The following is a 24,322-nucleotide window of genomic DNA, read 5'->3' as shown; positions in this document are numbered from 1 at the left end:
CCCACATCTCCATCGGGCACACAAAACTCAAAACGGTCAACCAGTTTACCTATCTCGGCTGCACCATTTCATCGGATGCAAGGATCGACAACGAGATAGACAACAGACAAATAGCGCCTTTGGAAGACTACACAAAAGAGTCTGGAAAAACAACCAATTGAAAAACCTCACAAAGATCAGCGTGTACAGAGCCGTTGTCATACCCACACTCCTGTTCGGCTCCGAATCATGGGTCCTCTACCGACATCACCTACGGCTCCTAGAACGCTTCCACCAGCGTTGTCTCCGCTCCATCCTCAACATTCATTGGAATGACTTCATCACCAACATCGAAGTACTCGAGATGGCAGAGGTCGACAGCATTGAATCCACGCTGCTGAAGATCCAACTGTGCTGGGTAGGTCACGTCTCCAGAATGGAGGACCATCGCCTTCCCAAGATCGTGTTATATGGTAAGCTCTCCACTGGCCACCATGACAGAGGTGCACCAAAGAAGAGGTACAAGGACTGCCTAAAGAAATCTCTTGGTGCCTGCCACATTGACCACCGCCAGTGGGCTGATCACGCCTCAAACCGTGCATCTTGGCGCCTCACAGTTCGGCGGGCAGCAACCTCCTTTGAAGAAGACCGCAGAGCCCACCTCACTGACAAAAGACAAAGGAGGAAAAACCCAACACCCAACCCCAACCCACCAATTTTCCCCTGCAGCCGCTGCAACCGTGTCTGCCTGTCCCGCATCGGACTTGTCAGCCACAAACGAGCCTGCAGCTGACGTGGACATTTACCCCCTCCATAAATCTTTGTCCGCGAAGCCAAGCCAAAAGAACAGAATTTAGTGATTGACCTGGATTTGAATGCGGTCGCTGGCTCTGTAATCACACTGCACTAACCATGCCTCCTAATTCCTACCATCTTCTCCATCTCTTGCTGTGGCTATTATTTTGTCCACTGTACTACAGCACTTTTCCCTTGCAAATGGAGTAAATGGATATATTTATGCATAGATTCTGGCTTTAGAAGTTGTGACAGAGTATATAGATATGTTTTTGGGAGATAAATTGGGAAAGGTTTGTTAGAGTAGGTCACATACAAACACTTTAAAACAGATCTTATTTAAAATACTGGAGCTCTGCCCCATGCTAGACATATCGGCTACACAGCTTTTGCAAGAGCTTTGAAGAGTGCCCAAGAGACTTTACTAATGGATTGTTGTTTGCAAAGGGCAACAGATGAAAGAGCATGTCCGAGCCGCTTCTGTCTGGAGGAGAGCTTGCTGTTGTAAGATGGTCATGTAGTTTTGCAAGCAGAGAGTGTCAAACAGGCTTTTTCCCAGAGAAAGAGAGACAGAGATCACTTGTACAGTGTTATAGTCAGCAGAAGTAGCTGGGACTGGAACAGGACAAGCTGGCAAGCCCATTTGGAAGATGGCCTAGTCACAGCCCTTGTGGTTCATGCAAGAGGAGAGGACTGGCTGGTTTATGTTTCACTTGGAATAAGTGAAACAAAAAGACACTCTGTGGTGACCTGAAAGAAAGAAGTTATCATCTGGAGAACCCTGAAGGGTCACGTTTTGTCAGCAAGACACTGGAGTGACTGATGGAAGTAGATCAGTTGTGGACGTCCTGGAACAACAAATCTCTCTGAAAACAACAAGAACCTTCCTGAGCGGTAACAATTTACCTTTCAAGCACCAAAGCCTGGTGAACTTTATAAATGTTAAATTCTGTGCACAGTATAAGAATTGTCTGCAACCAGTGAACTTGGAGGAATGAGAAGTGAGATTGGACTGTGAACCAAAGAACTTTTCTGAACTTACACACACATTACATATACGTGCACTTACAATTAGAAGGGGGTTAAGTTAGATTGTGTAAGTCAACAGAGATAAGTTAAAGTTTGATTCTGTTTTCATGTTTAAAGATAATTAAAAGCAACTTTTGTTTAAGTAACCTTCTGTCTTGGTGAATATCTATTGCTGCTGGGTTCATGGATCCTCTGGGATCGTAACAGAGTTGCCCTAAGGTATGGTGCATCATCCAAGGGCCCAACAATTACTTCAGCTAACTTGAATTTGATCACCGACATTTGCCCTCATCTATAAGTGCCCCCCACTTAAGCCCCCCGCTGGACGTCAATCCACGGACACTCAGTGGCTCTGGGATGAGGAAATGTCGGTGGGAAATATCTGCTAATGGTGGATTTTTGTCTGCCTTATGCTAAAGGAAATGTGTGATGTTACATTGTCTGATTTATTAAATGACAATAAAAGAATCTTGAAATCTTGAATGTTAATCTTAACTGTGTGGAGGGTAGATACATGGAGGACCTTGGATCTGAGGATTAGGGCCTGAAGATCATCAGCTTCATAAAAGACTGCACAAAACGTTGGCCTTCCAGCACCGTGAGATGTCGGTGAGGGAATCCCACCAACTGGCTTGTCCCAGGCTGCGGGAGGATGTGCTGAGGGAGGCCTGGCACAGCCAATGCGAGATCACAATCTAGAGTCCTTCCATCACCAGAGGGGCTGGCATTGATGGGGAAGCCCCTCAAACAGCAGAAGAGGGAGGAATCCTGACGGGAGGGTGGGTGGATACACATTAGCGGCAACAGTGCTATAAAAGGTGAACACCTCAAGGATGCACAAACAAATGTTTACGAGGATGTTGCCAGGACTCGGGGGACTGAGCTACAGGGAGAGGTTGAGCAGGCTGGGGCTCTATTTCTAGGAACGCAGGAGGGAGAGGGGGGTAACATCACAGAGGTGGACAACATCACGAGAGAAATAGATCGGGTGAACGCAGAGTTCCTTTTGCCCAGAGTAGGGGAAATCATTAACGAGAAGTTTAAGGTGAGGTTGGGGGAGTCCTGAGGGATAACTTTTTTTTAAACACAGAGGGTGGCAGGTGTGTGGATGAGCTACCACAGATAATATTGTAAACGTTTAAGAGAAATTTGGATGGATCTTGTACTGGAACACGGTACTGCGGGCATGTCCTCACTGGAGTGGGCAGGCTGGCCCGCCTTCTCTACCTGTCACCCCCTCCCCATAAGGCCCCCTAATAAAGGCCGAGAGCCCTGGTCTCCTCCTTCATACCTGCCTTTGGCGTGAGCCAGCAGCGTGCAGAGGCATGCCTGGGTCTTCTGATCAATAAAACCTATGACTGCTTGGTTCGTGTCTGCGGGTGGTCATTGATCACGCTACAGATACGTGGATAGGATGGGTTTAGGGGGATAGGGACCAAGCCCAGGTAAGTGGGATGAGTGTGGATGGGTCATTTTGGATGGCATGGACAGGTTGGGCCGAAGGGGCTGTTTCCACGCTCCATGACTCTTTGAATATTGAAGGACTGATTTCCTTTGTCTATACACGACTAGGACACAATGGATGTGAGAAGACCTTACTTTGTATTTATATTTTTTAAATTGTGAATAAAGACTATTTTGGTACAAAAAAAACTATCTGCGGATGTCGAGGGGAAGGTCTATGCCCTCACGAGGTTTCCCGCATACAGGAGGGCAGCCCATGGCCTGCGCCACAACAGCCAAGGTCGGGGTTCCCCTGATGCTGCCTCCTGGATAGAGCGCTGGTGCGAGGAGAGGGGCAGCGCTGGGGCGAGGAAGACAGAGATTTGTCGTAGCTGTAACTCCTGCACAAGACGGGAGAGGGGGAGAATGAAGTCATTCTGCACTCCCCTGGATGTGCTCTCGCCTGTAGCTTTTATTTATAATGAAACATTTCCTCTGGTCCCTTCCCCTTGCTATCACTGACTCAGAGCACTAAATATTCCTGTCTGTGGCTGGGCCGAATCCTGGTAAGCCAGGATAACGGAGAGATCCTTGCTCTCGCTGGTCACTTACAGGAAGTCAGGCTGAGAGCTCCCATCAGGAAACAGCCTGGCAGGCGTTGCCACAGTTTCTAATCCAGAGCCCCAGCACACTCCAACATTGTGCTATGTCTCATCAACATTGCCCTTTCTTCAAAGTTCAAGCTGACTGCTAAGAAGTGTATTTTCTTTCTCTCCCTCTCTCCCCTTTTTCTTTCCCCTCTCTCCCTCTCCTTCAATTTCCCTGCCCTTCCTCTTTCCCTCTCTCTCCCCTTCTCCCTCCTATCTTCCTTCCCCCTTCCTCTCATCCTCCTGCTCTCCCTCACCATTCTCTTTCTCCCTCTCCATCCCCTCTTCCTGCCCTCTCTCTCCCTCCCATTCCCCCTCTCCATCCCTCCCCCTCCCCTCTCTACCTTCCTTCCCCCTTCCTTTCATCCTCCCTCTCTCCCTCACCATTTTCCTTCTCCTCCCTTTCCATTCCCCTCCTCCTGCTTCCCTCTCTCTCCTCTCCCCCTCTCCATCCCTACCTCTTCCTTCCCCTTCTCACTCCCTCTCCTCTTCTCCTTCCCTTCATTCCCCCCTCTCCATCCCTCTCTCCTCTCCCCCTCTCTCCCTCCCTATGTCACTCCCTATCACAATGTCCGCCTGTCCTCTGGAAGGTATGGGACATAATTTAGGTGACACTCTGCACTTCCAGTCACAGAGCTGGCAGGGAACATAAAATATAGGAGCAGAAGTGGCCATTTGGCCCATGAAGTCCACGCCACCATTTCATCATGAGCCAATCCATTCTCCCACTCCCCGGTCTCCTCCCCATAACTTTTGATCCCCTGACCCTTCAGATACTTGTCAATCTCTGCCTTAAATACACCCAACAATCTGGCGTCCACAGCCACCCGTGGCAGCAACTTCCAGAAGTTTACCGGTCTCTGGTCAAAGAAATTTCCTCCTCCCCCGCATCTCTGTTTTAAATCCTGAAGTTGTGCCCTCTTGTCTAAGGGTCCCACCGGCCTATTTTCCTTGGTTGGCTGGTGGTATAACCAAGGACAGTCCAAGACTAAGTACTCAAAGAACTGAGATAAGAAGAAATCCTTCCACTCAGAACATAGCTCGGCACTGGAACAGGACACCCTTTGGTCCATCTGTCTATGCTGAACGTGATGTCCAAATCAAACCTGTCGCTTCCACACGATCCCTATGCTGTCAGTTCCTTCATTCCAGGTGTCTCTCTGGAAGCCTCTTAAAATCTACTTTAGTTTTTAGTGCCAACATACAACAAGGTAATAAGCCCTTTAGGCCATGAGCCCACACTGCCCAATTACACCCCATTAACCTACAACTCTCATACATTTCAAACGGTGGGAGAAAACTGGAGCCCCTGGGGAAAACCCATGCAGACACCGGGAGAACATACCCACTCCTTACAGACAGCGCGGGATTCGAATCCTGGTCCTGATTGCAGGCGCTGTAAAGGTGCCCCAAAATAGAGGGACGGTGCAGGAACAAGTTGGAGGGTTTAGAAGATCTTCTTGTGGGGTTGCTGTTTAACTTGGTGGATCTGGCCATTCACGGGTCGAGGTGGCGGGCGGACAAGGGTTCGGGGGGGGGGGGCAAGCTGACTCTCTGCACCTCTTTTCGGTTACGTCCAGGCCCGTGCGGTGTTGGAGCAGGAGCACGTGGTGTCCAAGGGGGCGGCGGCCAAGTTCTGGGAACAGTGGGTGCCCCCAGAGGATCGCTTGTGTGGTTTGATGTGTAACAGAGAGGCAGCTGTGATTACTGCTACTCGAGGGTTTTTTGCCACATGTTAACAGTAGCTTTTAGTTGTAGAGTTGTGGGTGTTTTGTGTCTTGTCATATTGTAGTGGTAGTTTTAAATAAAGTTAGTATGTTAAAACAAAAACCAGCTGGGAGGGAGATCAGCCAAGTTCTCTTGGAACAAAGAACAAGGATGAAAGGGTCAAATGGCCAACACCTGTTCCTATTTTATTACATTTACCTTCACAAGGACCGTTAACCCAAACACCACTGGATGGGGGCAGAGGCAATGTTGAAGGGATGGTCAAGATATTGATCCAATGCCTCTTTCTCAGAAGACTATGGAAGTTCGCTGTGTCCCCTCTGTCCCTCACAACCACTACCGGGTCACCACCGAGAGCAAACTTGCCGGGTGCATCACAGTGTGGGACGGGAGCTGCTCTGTTCAAGATCGAAAGGAGCCGCAGGAGGTGGTGAGTGCAGTAAGCTTCCCTCACCTCCGCGGACTCCATCTCCCACAGCCCAGGGAAGGCAGCTGACGCACTGAAGGACTCATCGCAGCCCGGACGCACTCTCGTCTCCTTCCTCCCATAGAGGCTCAGGAGCGTGAAAGCGCCCACCAACACACTTAAAGGCAGTTTCTTCCCGTGGCCATCAGGCTCCTGAATGAACCCACCTCCCCCAACATGGCTCTTGCTTGGTGCTTAATTACTCTTCATTTTCATTGGACACCTCACTGACAAAAGGCAAAGGAGGAAAAACCCAACACCCAACCCCAACCAACCAATTTTCCCCTGCAGCCGCTGCAACCATGTCTGCCTGTCCCGCGTCGGACTTGTCAGCCACAAACGAGCCTGCAGCTGACATGGACTTTTTACCCCCTCCATAAATCTTCGTCTGCGAAGCCAAGCCAAAGAAAAAAAAGAATGGTGCTTTAATAGGCCTGTTATTGGAAGAAACCCTTCTCACTGAACTTGGCATCATATTACAATTATTTGCAGGGGAAAGGATCTTAAATAGTTACCACAGCAAAGAGGAGAAGATAAGTCAACAGGAAACGAACTCACAACACAATGGGCTGTGCTAATTAATTATCCTAGAAAAGTCTCCTGGCCTTTCCAGAGACTTACAAGTTTGGACTTGTAAGGAGTTGGTCTGGAAGGCACGTGTTAAATTTTTAAATTTAAATGTTATCTGCAGCACTGTAGAAGCCAATTCGGGCCATTTAAACCAGGCCGCCCAATTCCTCTACACCCAAATGGACCTACAACCTCCCCACCCTGGAACGTTTCGAATGGTGGGAGGAAACCGGAGCACCCGGAGGAAACCCACGCACACATGGGGAGAATGTACCAGATGGGGCGGGATTCGAACTGTAACAGCGCTGCGCTAACCCTGCCGCCCAATTAAATCTTGCAAAGGAATCTTTTGTCTTCAACCTCCCTGAAAGAATCTAATTGCAGGTGGATGCGAACTTCTGATTAACCCCATGCCCACAATGACCGACGCCATGTAGGGTCCAGCAGCATCAGGTCAGCTGAGGCTCTGGGCTGGCCCTCTCCCCTGGACCAGACTGTGAGCGCCATGTAAGGACAGAGAGCTTCAGACTTCAAAACCTGGGCCTGTGCTCCTCCCTCTGCAACTGGATTCTTGACTTCCTCATCGGAAGACCACAGTCCGTGCAGATTAGTCATCTCCTCCTCACTGACAATCGACAAGGACACATGCTTCGCCCACTGCTCTACTCACTCATGCCCATGGTCATGTGGTGAGGCACAATTCAAACTTGCCGATGGCACTGTGGCTATTGGCAGAATCATGGACAGAAATGAGGAAGTGTACAGGAGGGAGATACATCAGCTCATTGAGTGGTGTCACACCAACAACCTTGCACTCAACAAAGAAGTGATAGTGGGCTTCAGGAAGGGGAAGCCAGGAGAACACAAACTAGCCCTCATTGGGGGGGTCAGCAGTGGAGAGTTAAGAAGCTTCAAATTCATGGGTGACATAAGACACAGCAGCAAAACTAGGCCATTCAGCCCATCAAGTCTACCCCGCCATTTAATCATGAGCTGATCCTTTTCCCCACTCAGCCCCACTGTACGGCCCTCTCCCTATAACCTTTGGTGCCCTGGCTGATCAAGAACCTATCAATCTCTGTCTTAAATTCATCCAATGTCCTGGACTCCACAACCTCCTGTGGCAACAAATTACACAGATTTACCACCCCCTGGCTGAAGAAATTCCTCCTCCTCTCTGTTCTAAGTGGACGCCCTTCAATCCTAATGTGCCCTCTTGTCCTAGACGCTCCCATCATGGGAGACAAACTTTACATCCGCACCTTTCAACATTTGAAATGTTTAAATGAGATTCCTCCCCACCCCCACCCCACCCCCATTCTCCTGTCAACATCTTTGCAGACCTATACTGGGACCATTATGTCGATGCAATTATGAAGGAAGCACGTCAGTGGCTATATTCTGTTGGAAGTACGAGGAGGTTTGATATGTCACCAAAGACTCTTGCAATGTGGAGAGCATTCTGACTGGCTGCATCACTGTCTGGTATGGAGGACAGGACAGGGCAAGGCTACACAGGGTGGTGGGCTCAGCCAGTGCCATCATGGGCTAATCGAGGACATCTTTAAGAGATAATGCCTCAAGAAAGCAGCCTCTATCTTCAAGGACCCTCAGCCTCCAGGCCAGGCCCTCTTCTCACTGCTACCATCAGGAAGGAGGTACAGGAGCCTGAAGATGAATGCCCAATGGTACAAAAACAGATTCATCCTCTCTGTCATCAGATTTCTGATCAGACGATGAACCACAGACATCACTTCTCTTGTATTTACATAATTGTAACTTTATAGTAAATATTTCACCTTGTTCTTCTCAACACTACTGCCGCAAAACAGAAAAATTTATGACGCGTCCATGAAAATGAACCTGATTCTGATTCTTGCCCACAACGGCCTTTCAGAAGCAGGCCTTGAGACTGGTGACACGGGTGGACAGAATAGTGTTACCTTCGTCATTAAGTTCCAGTCTATTGTCACCTCTCGAACTTGAAGGCGGAGTGGAGGAACAGTGTGGAGGAACAGAGAGAGTGAGATCTTGGACAATGCCCAAACGAGCTGGGGAAACTCTGCAGGTCGCACAGAAACATGGCCAACGTTTTGGACTGAGGCATTCATCAAGGTATGAGCAGACAGGCATCTGAACAAAAAAAGTTGGGGGGAGGGATGAGACGGGGGAGGAGTAAAAACTAGTGGGTAAGAAATCATAGGTGGATATGGGTGGCATGGGGAGTAGATTAGAATGGAGAGGGAAGTGTAGGGGAGAGATACTCAGGGAGGGGGGGTTTAATGGATGTTAGAGAGGTCAACGTTAATGCCGTGTGGTTGGAGAGTGCCCAGACGGAACGTTAGGTGCTGTTCCTCCAATCTGCGTTGGTTTGTTAGCACGTTAATGATTGAGCATTGTGGGTGGGTGACGGCCTGCATGGATTGGAAAGGACTGTCATTTGTGTCGTTCCACCTGGATATGGCTGGGAATGGAGGGTTTGAGTTACGGAGACAGGTTGGATGGGCTGGGGCACAAGAGGCTGAGGAATGGCCTTGTTAAATCATGGGAGACATGGATAATGTGAACGGCCACACAATTTCACAGGGTACTCTAGAACCAGAGGGGACAAGTTCACAAGGGGACTGAGGGGTTCAGTGAACTGGAATTCACTGTTGTTCAGATGGCTGACTCCAACCCTGGCTCCACCCTCACCTACCCCAATATAAAGCCTGGTTTTCCCGCCTTATCTCAGAGTCATCTGAGGACTATTTTATATACCGGCCATTGATTGTACGCTAATAAAAATGTGTTTGTCCTCCTCTCCGAGTACATTCAGTCGCGTCACAATTTTAATAGCTAAACTTTGAAATGGGATGGAAGCCCTATGGAAGCCAGACATGCTCCAGGTCAACCTTCTGTCCCCTGAAGCCCCGGAGGAATTTGCCTACTGGCTGGAGTACTTCCAGTCCTACCTAATAGCCATACAAGACGTCTTCATCTCCGATAGTCTCCAGAGGTCTGCACTTCTCTCTCAAGTTGGCCCCAAGGGATTCGTGGTTATCAGAAACTGTGCAATTTACAAGTTGGCCATAGAAGGCTTAAAGGCCCATTACGTGAGGCCCCAGAATGACGTGCTGGCAAGTCACCGACATCAGCAACGTCCTGGTGAGTCACTGGACGATTATGTCCTTGAACTGTGGGCTTTGACTAGGAAATGCCACTACGAAGCAGCCACAGCCCGGGTGAGAGAGGAGGAACAAATCCGGGATACCCTCATGGCAGGAGTGAGGGCGAGGTACGAGACAGCGACTGCTAGAGCTGGGGAAGAAAAACGTGGCCAGCACCCTGAAGCTGGCAAAAGTACTTGAACGGGCCCAACTGGGAGCTGACGGCCTCACGGGCAAAAGCAGCGACCTTTCAGAGGACCAGGTTGTTGGAGCGCCAGTGACTCCCGCAGCGCCAGTGCCAACTGCTGCAGCCACATGCAACCGGGGATGCTACTTCTGTGGACAGGCACAGCATCCCCGCCTGATGCCCTGGGAAGGACGACGTATGCTCTGGATATGGTATACAAGTGCACTGGGTGAAGGTCGGCAGGGCCAAGGGGATCCCAAAGAGGGTGACTGCATGTGCAACCCCTGAATCAGCGTTCGATCCATGCCTGAGCCTCTCTGTGCTGTTTGCCACCATCATCTTGCTGTGCCTCATAGCGGGACCTGCCACCAGAAGAGAAGTATTGTGGGAAGCCACGGCAGCCATTTTGCTGTGCCTCATGGTCGACGCCACCTAGTCCTCCCTCGGATCAAGATGGAGGGCGGCCATCTTGCCGTGCCGCGTGATCGACACTGTCTTGTCTGCCCGCAGGCCAAGAGCAGAGATTCGACATCAGCATGGGGAGTGACAAGGTTTCCAGAGTACTGGCATCGGTCGTCCTGGATCAGGCAATACCTCACCAATTGAATAACTCGACAATGGAGGTGAGAGTAAATGGACATTTGACTGATTGCTTGGTAGACATTGGCTCCATGAAGAGGTTTATAAGCTCTACGACAGCTCTGCGGTACAACTTAAGAGTGTGCCCGATGGACTATCGTATTTTCACCCTCTGCAACGATCCAGTAGTATTGTATAGTACATCTAACTGTAAAGGGAGGGAGGGAGATTTTGTAAGTTCGGACTGTACTGAAAGATTTATGTGCTCCTGTGTTGCTGGACTTGGACTTCCTGTGTCACCTTAAAAGTGTGCTCATGGAGTACTCTAATCCTCTAAGCACGTTGCAGAACGGAAGATCCCAAAAGCCAGACACGGCATGCGGTCTCTCCACCCTAAATATTGATTTGAGCAGGCGATAGAGTGCGGGGAGTCAGGAATTTATTAGAGACGAGACACAGTGGCTGCTCAAAGAAAACATCATGGAGCCTAGCAACAGCCCATGGAGAGCCCAGATGGTAGTCGTGAAAGGGGAAGAAAAGACCAGACTAATTACTGATTAAAGCCAAACAATTAATTGTTTCACACTCCTGTACGCATACCACCTCCCTCGAATTTTGGACATGGTAAATAAAATTTGGCAAGTACCGGGTCTATTCGACCATTGACCTGAAAGCTGCATACCATCAGTTACTGATCCATTCTGAGGACCGCCCCTACACAGAATTTCAGGTACTATCAGAATTTGAGGCTCTATCAGGTCCAGCGGGTCCCTTTTGGTATGACCAAACGGGTCTCGGTCTTCCAGAGACAGATGGTCAAAATGGTTGACGAATATGGGTTGAAGGCCACCTTCCCTCATCTCGACAACATCTCCATTTATGAATACTCTGGAAGACCATGATGCCAACCTCCAGAGGTTTCTCCACATGGCTTAAGCCCTGAACCTCACATACAACTCCAGTAAGTGCATGTTCCGGATGAAACGTCTGGTGATCCTGGGCTATGTAGTGGAGAATGGTGTCATTGGATCGAATGTGCCCCCTGTTAGACCTCTTGATCCCGACAACCATGAAAGCTTTAAGGAAGTGCCTGAGCTTCTTCTACTACACCCAGTGGGTCCCTCACTACACAGATAAGGTCCACCCCCTCTTAAAGACCATTTCTTTCCCATTGTAGGCCAAAGCACAAGCTGCTTTCAACTACATTTGGAGCTACATCGCAAAGGCCACCATGCATGCGGTGGACAAGAACGCACCCTTCCAGGTGGAAAGCAAAGCCTCTGATGTAGCTCTGCCATTACCCTTAACCAGGCAGACAGGCTGGTTGCCTTTTTCTCCCATACCCTACAAACCCATCTGTGGAGAAAGAGGCTCAAGCCATTGTGGAGGCCATCAGGCACTGGAGCCATTACCTGTCCGGCAGAAAATTTACACTGTTCACCAACCAGCGATCAGTGACATTTATGTTTAATAATGCAAAATGGGACAAAATAAAGAATGATAAGATCACTATGTGGAGGATTGAACTCTCCACCTGTAATTATGACATAGCATACAGGCCAGGTACTCTCAATGATCCTCCAGATGCCCTGTCAAGAAGAAGTTATGCCTCTGCACTCATCAGCCATTGCGGTCACTGCACGATGAGCTTTGCCACCCAGGCATCGCTGCAAGGCTCATTTTGTCAAGGCACGCAACCTGCCCTACTCCATTGAGGACATCAAGGAAATGAACAGGTCCTGCCAGGTCTGCGCAGAGTGCAAACCACACTTCGACTGCCCCAACAAAGCGCATCTGATAAAGACATCCCATCCCTTCGAACGACTGTGTTGATTTCAAGGGTCCCTTCCTTTCCACCAACAGAAACATGTACTTTCTCAACATTATGAACGAGTATTCATGTTTTCTCTTCGCCATTCCCTGCCCATACATGACCACCACCACAGTCATCAGGGCCTTGCACTCTATTTTTACCATGTTCCGGTATCCCAGCTATATCCATAGCGACTAGGGCTCACCATTTATGAGCAAAGAACTACGCCAGTACCTGCTCGTAACGGGCATTGCCTCAAGCAAGACGACTAGCTACAATCCCCGGAGGAACGGACAAGTTGAAAAAAAGAACGTGACTGTATGGAAGGCCATGAAATTGGCTCTCTGGCCCAAAGGCCTTCCAGATGCATGCTGGCCAGAAGTCCTACCTATGGTGCTCCACTCCATTAGGTCGCTCCTCTGCACGGCGACCATTATAACTCCTCACAAGTTTATGTTTACATTCCAGAGGAAATCCACATCCGTGACTACTCTCTCGGCTTGGCTGATGGCACCAGGCCCAGTCGTGCTGAGAATGCAAGACAGACCCCCTGATTGAAAGGGTGCACCTGCTGCATGCCAATCCAACGTACGCCCACATGGCATACCCCGACGGCAGAGAGGACACCATCTCGATCAAAGATCTGGCACCTGCCGGAACTGAGGGTCCGATGCCTCAAGTGTGCCAGAAACTACTGAGTACCCCACTCAGGGTACCGGAAGACACTGCTCGGGAAGTGGACCAATTCACTCCACAACCTGAGCTGGAGCCCTCAAGACCCACTGACCCTGTACCACAGGGGGTCCAGGAAGTTCAGGAAGCCCTAATTCCTCCAGTACTGCAGGGCTCGACTAGAATCACCAGACCCTCTGACAGACTTAACGTAAATATTTGTAAAGTATTAGATTTTTTTTGATGAATGGCCTCTGTTTTTCACCCACAGGCTTAATTCTGAAGGAAGGGGTGAATGCAGTGAACTGGAATTCACTGTCTATGTGTTGTTCTGATGTCTGGCTCTTACCCTGGCTCCACCCTCACCTACTCCAATATTAACCCTAGTTTTTCTGCCTTACCTCACATTCCCCTGAGGACTATTGGCCATTGATTGTAAGCTATTGATACTCCTCACTTGTCTCTAAGTGCAGTCAGTCGCGTTACAAGGGATAACTTTTTTTCACCCAGAGGATGGCCATATCTAGAACAAGGAACCACAGGGAACTGTAGAAGTGGGTATAATTACAAGAGGCAAAAAAAAACATTTGAACAGATCTGTGGGGAGAAAGCGTTTAGAAGGATATGGAGCAAATGCAGGGTCAGCAAGGATGAGTTGGGCCCAAGGGCCTGCTGTGTGACGGTGACGAATATCATATTCAGTGGGCGTTTATTGTCATACACATATGTGCAGTGCACAGAGACATCAAAATTCTTACCTGCTGCAACCATACAGGCCAGCGCAATATTACAAATTAAATTACCCGTAAGATAAGCAAAGACTATACACTTGAAAGGATAATATATAAACATTCAAGTGAAGTTTCAGAGGTCAACGATTTATCTCAAACTTTGCCAGGCTGTCAGGGTAAGGTATGGGAGCGTTGATGCCTGCATTATATATTTAAGAGGGAATTAGATCTATTTCTTCAGTATAAGGGTATTAAAGGTTACGGAGAGAAGGCGGGAACGGGGTACTGAACTCGTTGAATGGCGGAGCAGGCTCGAAGGGTCGAATGACCTACTCCTGCTCCTATCTTCTATGTTTCCATGTTTTTTTAATACAGCGAGTATAGGAATGGTGGACTGAACACTTCCTTCCTTGCAATTCCCATGAAACATAATTCCACCACATCCTGCCCTCAGACCCCTGGGGGATCCACAGGCATGGACACCCTTCTTGACACAATGGTGAATGACACAGTGTTTATAAACAGCGGAGAATTTAAGGCCCTGGTCAGGAGAGATGCCAGATTCCACTCAGTCAGGTCTACTGCAGAGGACTTCACCCTGTCTAAAAGGAAGTTTTCTTCCTGCCTATCAGGAAGGAGTTGTAATCTCTGCGTTTACTTCCAAACGCTGGTGATGAATGAACTGAAGTTGAAACAGGAGAGTTCGAGTCTGAGCAAAATCACTTGAACTCCAGTTCTTCCCACTAAAGAACTCAAGGTTTCAGGTCATGGTTTTTAGTTTCAAGATGATAAATACAGTGAGTATCAAAACAACTGACAATCACCATCAGACTCCGGGGGTCAGACACAGAGTGAAGTTCCCTCCACACCGTCCCATCACACACTCCCGGGGTCAGACACAGAATGAAGTTGCCTTCACACTATCCCATCACTCAGTCCCGGGGTCAGACACAGAGTGAAGCTCCCTCCACACCATCCCAACACACACCCCCGGGGTCAGACACAGAGTGAAGCTCCCTCCACCCCGTCCCATCACACACTCCCGGGGTCAGACACAGAGTGAAGCTTCCTCCACACTGTCCCACCACAGACTCCGGGGATCAGACACAGAGTGAAACACCCTCCACACCGTCCCATCACACACTCCCGGGGTCAGACACAGAGTGAAGTTCCCTCCACACCGTCCCATCACACACTCCCGGGGTCAGACACAGAGTGAAGCTCCCTCCACACCATCCCATCACATACTCCCAGAATCGAGATTCTCAATTGGAGAAAGACCACTTTTGAGGAAATGAGAAAGGATCTAGAAGGTGTGGATTGGGATAAGTTGTTTTTGAGCAAGGATGTGTGACGTAAGTGGAGACCTTTCAAAGGGGAAATGTTGAGAGTACAGAGTTTGTATGTTCCTGTTAGGATCAAAGGTGAGGTTAGCCGGCAGAGGGAACCTTGGTTTTCTGGGGTTATTGGGGATCTGGTTCAGAAGAAGAGACGTGTATAGCAGGTAGAGGCAACATGGGAGTAATTGAGATATTTGAGGACTATCAAAAACCTCAAGAAAGAAATCAGGAAGGAAAAAAAGAAGGTATGAGGTTGGTTTGGCAACAACGTGAAGGAAAATCCTCAGGGTTTATACAGGTATATTAAGAGCAAAAGGATAGTAAGGGACAAAATTGGTCTCCAAGAAGGGCTATGTAGGTGTGGTCGGCTACAAATGGAACCAAAAAGGATGGGATGGGAAAAATTTTAAATTTATTTGCATCACTATTTACTCAGGGAAAGGGCACAGTGTCGTGGGAAGTCAGGAAAACAAGCAGTGAGGTCATGGAACCTTTACAGATTAAAGAGGAGGAAATGCTTACTGCCTTAAAGCAAATAAGAGAGGATAAATCCCCAGGGCCTGACAAGATATTCCCTCAGACCTTGAGGGAGGCGAGTGTAGAAATTGCGAATACTTCTGGCTAAAGTATTTTAAATGTCACGGGTGAGATGCTGGAGGATCGGAAGGGAGCTCATATTGATCCGTTGTTTAAAAAAGGCTCCAAAAGTAACCCTCGATATTATAGGCCGGTGAGCTGGATGTCAGTAGTCGGTAAATTATTGGAAGGCGTTCTAAGAGATCGGATATATACAAGTATTTGAATAACCATGGACTGGTTAGGAATAGTCATCATGACGTGTATGGTAGATCGTGTTTAACCAATTTGATAGAGTTTTTCAGAAAGTAACCAGTAAACTAGATGAAGGAAAGGCTGTGGATGTGGCCTACATGGTCTTTGGTAAGGTATTTGACAAGGTTCCATTTGAGAGGTTACTCATGAAGGTTCAGGCGCTTGGTATCCAAAGTGAGGTAGTAAACTGGATTCGACAATGGCTGGACGGGAGAAGCCAGAGAGTGGTGGTGGATGATGCTTCTCAGACTGGAGGCCTGTGACGAGTGGTGTTGCCTCAGGGATCGGTGCTGGGACCATTGTTGTTTGTCATCTATATCAAATGATCTGGATGATAATGTGGTCAATTGGATCAGCAAGTTTGCAGATGACACTAAGATTGGAGACCTTGTGGACGGTGAGAAAGGTTTTCAAAGCTTGCAGAGGGATCTGGACCAGCTGGAAAAATGGGCTGAAAAATGGCCGATGGAATTTAATGCAGACAAGGGTAAGGTGTTGCAGTTTGGAAGGACAAACCAAGAAAGGACGTACACGGTGAATAGTCGGGCATTGAGGAGTGCGGTAGAACAGAGGGATCTGGGAATACAGACAAATAATTCACTGAAAGTGACATCACAGCTGGACAGGGTTGTAAAGAGAGCTTTTGGCATCTTGGCCTCAAAAATCAAAGTATTGAGTACAGGAGTTTGGACTTTATGGTAAAGTTGTATCAGACATTGGTGAGGCCAAATTGGGAGTGTGTAGTTTTGGTCACCTAACTAGAGGAAAGAGATCAATAAGATAGAGAGAGTGCAGAGAAGATTTACTAGGATGTTGCCTGGACTTCAGGAACTGAGTTACATGGAAAGATTAAACAGGTTAGGACTTTATTCCCTGGAGTTTCGAAGAATGAGGGGAGATTTGATTGAGGTATTTAAAATTATGAGGGGGACAGACAGAGTAAATGTAGATAGGCTTTTTTCCACTGAGGGTGGGTGAGATACAAACCAGAGGACACGGGAATAAGAGTGAAAGGGGAAAAGTTTAGGGGAACATGAGGGGAAAATTCTTCACACAGAGAGTGGTGGGCATGTGGAACGAGCTGCCAGCTGAAGTGGTGAATGTGGGCTCAATTTTAACATATGAGGAATTTGGACAGGTACGTGGATGGGAAAGGTATAGAGGGCTATGGACTGGGTGCAGGTCAGCGGGACAAGGCAGAAAAATAGTTCGGCACAGACTAGAAGGGCCAAAAGGGTCTATTTCTATGCTCTAAAGGGATGCTTTGTATTCTGAAGCTGCTCCCCTAGCCCCAGACTCCTTCATCCTCGAAAACATCCTCTCCACATCCATTCTATCTGGGCCTTTCAGTACTTAACAGTCAGACATACAGCACAGTAACAGCCCCTTCCGGCACATGAGCCCATAACATCCAATTAACCTACATTCTCCAGTACATTCTGATAGGTGGGAGGAAACCGGAGCACCCGGGGAAAACCCACGCAGAAACAGGGAGAACATACAAACTCTTTACAGACAGCGTGGGATTCAAACCCCAGTCACTGGCACTGTAATTGCATAACGCAAACTATGTACCTCTGACAATAAACTCCACACGACAATAACCTAAGTTCCCCAAATGCTGAGTGATAACGTCGCGGCTCCCAGAGACATCGCTGTGATCTTCTGTCGCCCTCCTTGCTTCTTCCTTGGTCTTTGATCCTGTCTCAACAACAGCCAGGGTAACCCGAGCTGTCAGTGCGGTGCCTGGCATGAGGAATGCAGGGCACGAGATCCAACCTGTCTGCTAGCTCACCAGCCACAACATAACCAGGCAGGGGATCTGCCTCAACAACACTCCCTCCATCCCCCACCTTGCTGTATCTCTCCTCAGACATCCAAACCTGCCACGGGAGATTTGGTGGCAGTGTGGTGCATGGACTCATTAATGGGGTGGGGGCTGGGGGTGGTAGGAAAGGGCAGTCTTCTGTGGGAGTGCTTCTGTGGGAGAGCTCCAACCTTCCACCTTTGATACCCCTCCTCCATTCTGTGGAAAATCCTCCCCTCTTCCATGCTGAGGACCTTCCTCCATTCCTCCATGCTGAGGACCCTCCTCCATACCGTGCTGAGGACCCCCCCTACCCCCTCTCAGCTGAGGACCCTCTTTGATATTCTTCCTCTATGCTGTGGACAATCCCCCACCTCTTCCATGCTGAGGACCCTCTTTGTGCTGAAGGCTCTTCTCCGTTCCTCCATGCTGAAGACCCTCCTCCCTACCTCTGTACTGAGAACCTTCTCTGTTCCTCTGTGCTGAGAACCCTCCTCTCCTCATCCATGCTGAACACCCTCCTCCATACTGAGGACCCTCTTCACCTCCTCTGGGCTGAGGACCCTTTCCAGGCTAAGGTCTCACCATACTGGGGACCTGTCCTCCATGTTGGGATCCCCTTCTCCATACTGGGGCCATCTCCTCCATACTGAGAACCCTTCATACTGAGAATCCTTCCTCCATACTGGGAACCCCACCATTCCAAGGACCCCTTGTGCTGGGGACCACCTCCATACGGGGGGGGGGGGGGGGAAACCACCTCCATACTGGGGACACCTCCACAATGGGGACCCCTCCATTCTGATATTTTGGTCACACAGAGATGACTTACCTGTTCCTCCCCATAGTTTCATGGTCCTTCACGACAACGTGAATCTCAGAATTCAAGTCCAGCGGAGTTCCTTTCAAGTCCCATTTGAAGCCCTGTGTGCAAGAAATACCAGGGTTAACAGACACTCTTACCCTGGGGAAAAGATTCTGACTGCACACTGTATCAAAGGTTGTCATGTCCATGCACTGCCCAACCAAGACCACCCACAATTTGGAAGAATTCCACTTTACATTCAATCTGGGCACAATCCAACTAGACGGTATGAACATTGACTTCTCCAATTTACATCCACTCTTCTCCCCATCTCTCTCTCTTCCTTATCCATCCCTCTGTCTCCCTTCTTCCAGCACCCCACCCTCTTCCCGTCCTTCTCCTTAGTCCTCCTCTTTTTATCCTAAGTTTCCTCCCCCATAACTTTTCAGCTTCTACCCTCCCACCCATATCTACCTATTACCCCTTGCCAGTCAGCTTGTTCTCCTCCCCTTCCACTTCCCCCACCAGCTTTTTATTCAGACTTCTGCCTGACCTTCGGCCCTCCTGAGGAAGGGCTCGATGCTGAAATGTCAACTGCCTTTCACTTCTCGTGGATGCTGCGCGACCTGCTGAGTTTTTCCGGCACTTTTGTTTTCTGCATCTTCCGTGACCGTTCCCTCCCTTGTTCACTCCTCCCTCCCTGCCAATCATCCCCATGGGTCCCACCCCTGTGACCACAGGAGATGCTCCACTTGCACCCACACCTCCTCCCTCAGCACCATTCGGGGCCCCCAAACCGTCCTCCCGAGTGAAGCGAAATTTCTTTTGTGAATCTGCATGAGGTCATCGACTGCATCCGGTGCTCCCACTGTAGTTTCCTCAAAGTCAGAGAGACTGGACACAGGCTAGGAGACTGCTTTGTTGACCACCTCGGCTCTGTCCGCCATAATAGCATAAATCTCCCAGTGGCCACCCATTTCAATTCTCCATCCCATTCTCTTGTCTGTCCATGGTCTCATGCACTCCCAGATTGAGACCACCCATAGAGTGGAGGAACAACACCTCATCTTCCGATTGGGTAGCATTAATATTGACCTCGCTGCCTTTTGTTAATCCCTCCCCCCACCCCCCACCCCTGGCCGTGTCTCTCCTTATTTCTGTCTTTCCATTCCCATCTCCTTTCACACAGACATGACAAATTCTTATCTTGTTTCATCAGATACAATTAACACCTTTTGTTGGTCTGGATTCCTCTCCCCCCCCCCCCCCCCCAACCACCCCTCTAGCCAGCATTGTCTGTATTCTGAGTCTTTCTGAGTTTTCTTGCTTCTGGCTTATTCAGCTTATCCCTTGAAACGGCTCGGACCCAAAACATCGGAAATATATCTTTGTCTCCTACAGATGCTGAAAAGACCAGCTGAGTTCCTCCAGCATTTTGCTGTGTTTTTACACAGCATCTGCAGACTTTCGTGTTTCACTCTATACCAGACCCCAGCCTCTGCAGATTTTCTCATTTATCTTCATAACTTAATAAACCTCAATTGGGTCTCCCTTCAGCCTCCAATGCTGAAGAGAAAATGGGGGAGGGGGGAAGAAACAGTTGGCATAGCGGTTAGCGCAATGCCTTTATAGCGCCAGCGATTGGGACTGGGGTTCGAATCCGGCCTTCTTTGTAAAGAGTTTGTACATTCTCCCCATGTCTATGTGGGTTTTCCCCGGAGGTTCCAGTTCCCTCCAGTTCACTCCCTCCCATTCGAAATGTCAGTAAATTGGGCAGACGGTCTTGTGGGCTGAAATTTCACAGTTACTGTTCTAAATTAAAACAACCTGTGTTTGTCCAACATTTCCCCATAGCTCATGTCCTCCAAACCAGGCAACATCCTGGTGAATCTCTTCTGCACCCTCTCCAAAGCCCCCACATCCTTTATTTTTTAAAATTTACATATACAGCACAGTAACAGGTCTTTTTGGCCCACGAGTCCGTACCATCCAATTGACCCACAATGCACTTCAAAAGGTGGGAAGAAACAAGAGTCCCTGGGGAACACCCATGCAGACAGGGGAGAATATACAAACTCCTTAAACACAGCGCGGTCTTCAAACCCCGGCCCCAATTGCTGGCGCTGTAATGACGTTACACTAACCATAATGGGCGACCAGAATTGAACACAGTGGCCTAACCAAAGTCTGATCAGAGTTGTTAACACACAAGGTCAGTTCAGCTGAATATTGACAAACACCTCACCTCATTCCAGACTGGATTTAAATTGTTCTTGATCACTTTGGTCTTCTTCTTTACACCTAGAAAATAAAAAATAGTCAACAAAAAAAATTCTAAACACATGAACAATCTGAAAGTTTAGGGAAGACGTCATGGATAAGTTTTTTTTACACATAGAGAGTTGTGGGTGCCTGGAATGCATTGCCAGGGATAATGGTGGAGGCTGGAACAATAGGAGTATTGTGACTCTCAGACAGGCACGTGGATGGAAGAAAGATAGAGGGCTACGAGGTAGGGAGGGTCTAGTTTTTTTTTGGTAGGTATATATGGGTTGGCACCACCTTATGGGCTGAGGGGCCTGTACTATGTTCTATGTTCTATTCCATGGCTGCCAAAATTTACAATCACGCATTAAGCCAGTGTTGGGCAATCTATTGGATTCTTGGGAGTGGGATTTAGCGGCATTTACAGCCTTCTCAGGGATAGTCAGGATGGCTTTGTGAGGGCCAGGTTGTGTCTCACAAGCCTAATTGACTTTTAAGAGGAGGTAACAAAAGAAATTGATGAGGGTAGGGCGGCAGATGAGGTCTCTATGGATTTTCGTAAGGCATTTGACAAAGATCCCCACAAGGAATGGGATCCAAGGGACCTTGGCTGTGTGGATTCAGAATTGGCTTGCATGTAGATAGCATGGGATGGTGGTAGGTGGAAGGTGTTCTGCCTGGAGATCATTAACTCATGGAATTCTGCTGGGATCTGCACTGGAAACCTCTGCTCTCGGTGATTTTTATATATGACCTGGATGAAGAAGCAGAGGGATGGATCAGTGAGTTTGCAGATGACACGACGGTTGGAGGTGTTGCGGATAGTATGTAAGTTTGTCATCAGTTACAGCAGGGATATGGACAGGATGCAGCGATGGGCAGAGAAGTGGCAGATGCAGTTCAATCTGGATAAGTGTGAAGTGATGCACTTTGGAAGGTCGAATTCAAAGATGGAGTACATGTTAATGGCAGGATTCTTAACAGTGAGGTGCATCAGAGAGATCAGAGAGTCCAGGACAACAGATCAATCAAGGTTGCCATTAAAGGTAAAGGTTCAAGTCGGGGAATTGAGTTCAAGAGCTATAAGGTAATGCGCAGCTCATTAAAACACTGGCTCGCCCACACTTGGAATTCTGGTCGCTTCATTACAGGAAGGATGGGGAAGCTATGAGAGGGGGCAGAGGAGGTTTACCAGGATGATGCCTGGATTGGGGAACGTGTCTTATGAGGCAAGGTTGACAGAGCTGGGACTTTTTTCTTTGGAACAACAAAGGATGAGAAGAGACTAGATAGGATGGAAAGCCAACACCTTTATCCTGGTGCAGAATAAACAAACACCAGAGGACATCTGTTTAAGGTGAGTGGTGGGAGGTTTAGGAGAGATGTCAGAGGTCCTGAGCCTGAGATGTTGTGACTGGTGACCAGGCAGACAGGTTGGGTCTCATGCACTGCATTCCACAAGCCAGGAATTTACTGATAGCAAAAACACGACGGTGGAGAAACTCAGCAGGTTGAACAGTGTCCTTTATTCAGCAAAGATAAAAATACATAGCCGACTTTTCGGGCTTGAGCCCTTCATCAAGGTATGGACAAATGTCGGCAGGCATCTGAACAAAAGGGTAAGGGGCGGTGGTCGCAAATGCAGGAAGTGATAGAAGGGAGGGAGGGGACAGCAGTGATCAAGGGGTGGGGGCATGGCTGGGTGAATAGAGAAGGAAGGGGGTGGAGAGCTGACAGGGGGAAGGGAAAAGGGAGGGGGAAGAGGAGGGCAGGTTAGCAGAAACCGGAAAAGTCGATGTTAGTGCATTCTGACTGGAGAGTGTCCAGTCAGAAAATCAGGTGTTGTTCCTCCAATTTACAGGTGGTCCAGGTACATGAGGCCATGGGCAGACATGTGAGTGTGGGAGTGGGATGCAGAACTGCAATGGTTGGCCACTGGGACAGAGCGAGGTGCTCAGTGAAGTGATCTCCCAGTCTGCGCCCAATCTCTCTAATGTCGAAGCCACAAAGGGAGCACTGGATGCAGTAAATCAGTCCTGTGGATACACAAGTGAAGCATTGTTTCACTTGAAAGGCCTGTTTGGGGCCCTGGACTGTTCATGAGGTCATGGTGGGACACGTGGCTATGGGAGTGGGATGCAGAATTGAATATGGGTGGACAGTACATGAGTGTTTTACTTTGACCTTTTACATTTTGTTTTTTTACTTTTACCGCACCGACAGCTCGGGTTACCCTGGCTGTTGTTGAGGCAGGATCGAAGACTGGGGCACAAGCAAGGAGGGCGGCAGAAGGTCACAGCATTGCCTCCGGGAACCACGGCATCATCACTCAGCGTTTGGGGAGCTTAGTTTATTGTTGCGTGGAGTTTATTGTCAGAGGTATGTTTGTCTACTCAGAGAGTGATGGGCATCTGGAATGTATCACCGGGGGTGGTGGAGGAGGCTGGTACAATAGGGACATTCAAAAGGATCTTGGACAGGCACATGCAACTACAATGTTGTGGCCTTTACAGACACTTGGTTGAAGGAAGAGCAAGATAGTGCCAGGGTTTAGGGGTTTAGGATGGGAGGTGGGGGGAGCTGGTGGAGGGTGGGGAGTAGCATCACTGGCAAGGGATAGTATCACGGCTATAGAAAGGGAGGAGGCTGTAGAGGGAGGGTCCACTGAGTCAGTGTGGGTGGAAGTCAAAAATGGGAAGGGAGCGATCACTGTGCTGGGAGTTGTCTATAAATAGCCCTCGGGACCCCGAGGAGCAGATGAGCAGGCAGATTTTGGAATGGTGGGAAATACAGGGTAGTAGTTATGGGTGATTTCAACTTCCCTGATATTGACTGGCACCTCCTGAGTGCAAGAGGGGTGGATGGGGCTGAATTTGTCAGGTGTGTCCAAGAAGGATTCCTGACACAGAGTGTGGACCAGCCAACGAGAGGAGAGGCCAGACTGGATCTGGTTCTGGGCAATGAACCTGGTCAGGGGGCGGACCACTCAGTGGGGGAGCATTTTGGTGAGAGTGACCACAATTCACTAAGATTTAGTATAGCCACGGACAGGGATAAAATCAGACAAAATGGGAAAGTGTTTCATTGGGGAAGGGTTAATTATGAAGGGATGAGGCAGGAACTAACAGAGTAAATTGGAAACCGTTGTTCAAGGGAGAAAGCACAGATGTAATGAGAGGAAGTTTAGGGACCACTTGATCAGGATTCAAGATAGGTTTGTCCTACTGGAACAAGGAAAGAAATGATAGGAAAAGGGGACTGTGGGTGACAAACCAGGTGAGGCAAGAGGAGGAAGAAAGCAAATGGATAAGATCTCTGAGCATTTGGAGAAGTCCAGTCTACTCAAGGATAGTCAGCAGGCCTTTGTGAAGGGAAGGTCGTGCCTCACGAGCATAAGTGAGTTTTCTGAGGAGGTAACAAAAAAAATTGATGAGGGTCAGGTGGTAGATGTGGTCGACGTAGATTTTAGTAAGGCATTTGACAAGG

The 24,322-nt window shown here is 48.8% G+C and overlaps 1 protein-coding gene across 12 annotated transcripts in view; it reads right to left on the bottom strand.

Moving 5' to 3' along the window:
- The window catches only part of dysf (dysferlin, limb girdle muscular dystrophy 2B (autosomal recessive)), a 444,465-nt gene that overhangs the window by 254,874 nt on the left and 165,269 nt on the right, over positions 1-24,322 (bottom strand). For all 12 annotated transcript variants that reach the window (XM_069923420.1, XM_069923428.1, XM_069923419.1 and 9 more), the window contains exons 2-3: positions 20,817-20,872; positions 18,599-18,690 (exon numbers count right to left, since the gene is read on the bottom strand). In XM_069923420.1, coding sequence (XP_069779521.1) covers positions 18,599-18,690; positions 20,817-20,872 — 148 coding nt within the window. The remainder of the gene's footprint in view (positions 1-18,598; positions 18,691-20,816; positions 20,873-24,322) is intronic.

Source organism: Narcine bancroftii, chromosome 3 (assembly GCF_036971445.1).
Source record: "Narcine bancroftii isolate sNarBan1 chromosome 3, sNarBan1.hap1, whole genome shotgun sequence".
Taxonomy (NCBI): Eukaryota; Metazoa; Chordata; class Chondrichthyes; order Torpediniformes; family Narcinidae; genus Narcine; species Narcine bancroftii.
The sequence above is the reverse complement of the archived record's forward strand: the minus strand, read 5'-3'. Positions and strand labels throughout refer to the sequence as shown.